The sequence below is a fragment of the Geospiza fortis genome, unplaced genomic scaffold (assembly GCF_000277835.1).
Source record: "Geospiza fortis unplaced genomic scaffold, GeoFor_1.0 scaffold145, whole genome shotgun sequence".
Lineage (NCBI taxonomy): Eukaryota > Metazoa > Chordata > Aves > Passeriformes > Thraupidae > Geospiza > Geospiza fortis.
Window position 1 is genome coordinate 3,193,901 of NW_005054362.1, and position 1,271 is coordinate 3,195,171.

Below are 1,271 nucleotides of genomic sequence, written 5' to 3' on the forward strand. Positions count from 1 at the left end.
CCGGGCAGCTGCCGGTGGGGCTGGGCCAGGAGTGTGGCACTGCCTTGTACCAGGTGGATACTCTGCTGCAAATCACATCTTCAGAGAAGGTACAGCCCATCAAAGCTCTGCTTTTGTCTTTAATTAATTTGGATTTTTTTGCCTAATAATTACCTGGGCTCCTTTGTCATGTTTTCTGGAGTGTTCCTGTGTGAAACAACCTTTCCCTTGCCAGGTCTCTGTGAACCCCCAGCTCCATGCATGCAGCTCCAGGGATGGCAGCATTGTTGCTGTGGACAGGTCTGTGGCACTTCTGGACAGCACTGGGCTGTCTCTTCTGATGCACATCCAGTTTGGTGAGTTCTTTCCTTTGGAATTCCACTTGGCAAGTGAAAACTGGCTTTTAAAATACCCAGGTTTGTACAGGAGAACATAGCAAGTGGCTGACTAGCCTGCAAAGGGAAGCGTTATAACAAGTACCTAAGTAATAAAAAGTGATTTTGGCTTCTGAAAGCAATTAATTATTTCAGTACAATTTCATTAGAATCCTTTCTAAGTTCTCACTGGATACTGGAACCACTCCCTGTCGGCCTCTTCCCATATTTCATTTAGTCAGAAGAACTTGTTTTGAAGAAATCTGGGACACTGTCTTGTCCAATTCTTGTGTTAATATTTATTCATGAAACCTAAATCTTGATATCTGACATTTTGCCATGAATCTTTTCAGACACTAACGTGGATGTAGTGGGTATGTGTCAAGACAAACAATTCCTTGTGGTTGGTGAGAGAAGTGGCAGTTTACATCTCATCCACATCCCATCCAAACAAACCTTGCTAACAAAGGTACAGTAACTTTCCTATTTAATTTTGCTCAGAACCTTTTGTTCTCAGACTTTCTGGAGGTTTTTTAAATCATTTTTCCAAATACCAAAGTATAACCATCCTTGCCTTTTTGACCACATATTCTAACTGAACAGGTGAAATGAGCACTTCTGTTCCCATGAGTAATGAATAAGGAAAATCTATTTAGGAATGGCATGCATAAACAAGAACCTTCATAAAAAATGTTTAAAGTTTGAAATGATAATCAATATTTCAATATTTTTGGTGAAATGCAAAATAATAGTCTTTATGCTGTTTCTATTTTAGATTTTGGTTGAACAATCTACAAGTGAAAAGACCTACTTAAATCTCTTTTTTGTTAAAGATAATGCAGATGCAGGTAAGAACTGAATGATTTTTTTCTCCCCCTTTGTTTGCATTTTTGTGATTTTGTTCCCCTTTAATAGCTC

General features: G+C 38.9%; 1 protein-coding gene across 1 annotated transcript in view; it reads left to right on the plus strand.

Annotated features, from left to right (window-relative positions):
• Positions 1 to 1,271, plus strand: part of KNTC1 (kinetochore associated 1) — a 32,266-nt gene that overhangs the window by 1,333 nt on the left and 29,662 nt on the right. The window contains exons 3-6 of the mRNA XM_014308233.2: positions 9 to 89; positions 215 to 335; positions 707 to 822; positions 1,129 to 1,201. Of these exons, the coding sequence (XP_014163708.1) occupies positions 9 to 89; positions 215 to 335; positions 707 to 822; positions 1,129 to 1,201 (391 nt within the window). The remainder of the gene's footprint in view (positions 1 to 8; positions 90 to 214; positions 336 to 706; positions 823 to 1,128; positions 1,202 to 1,271) is intronic.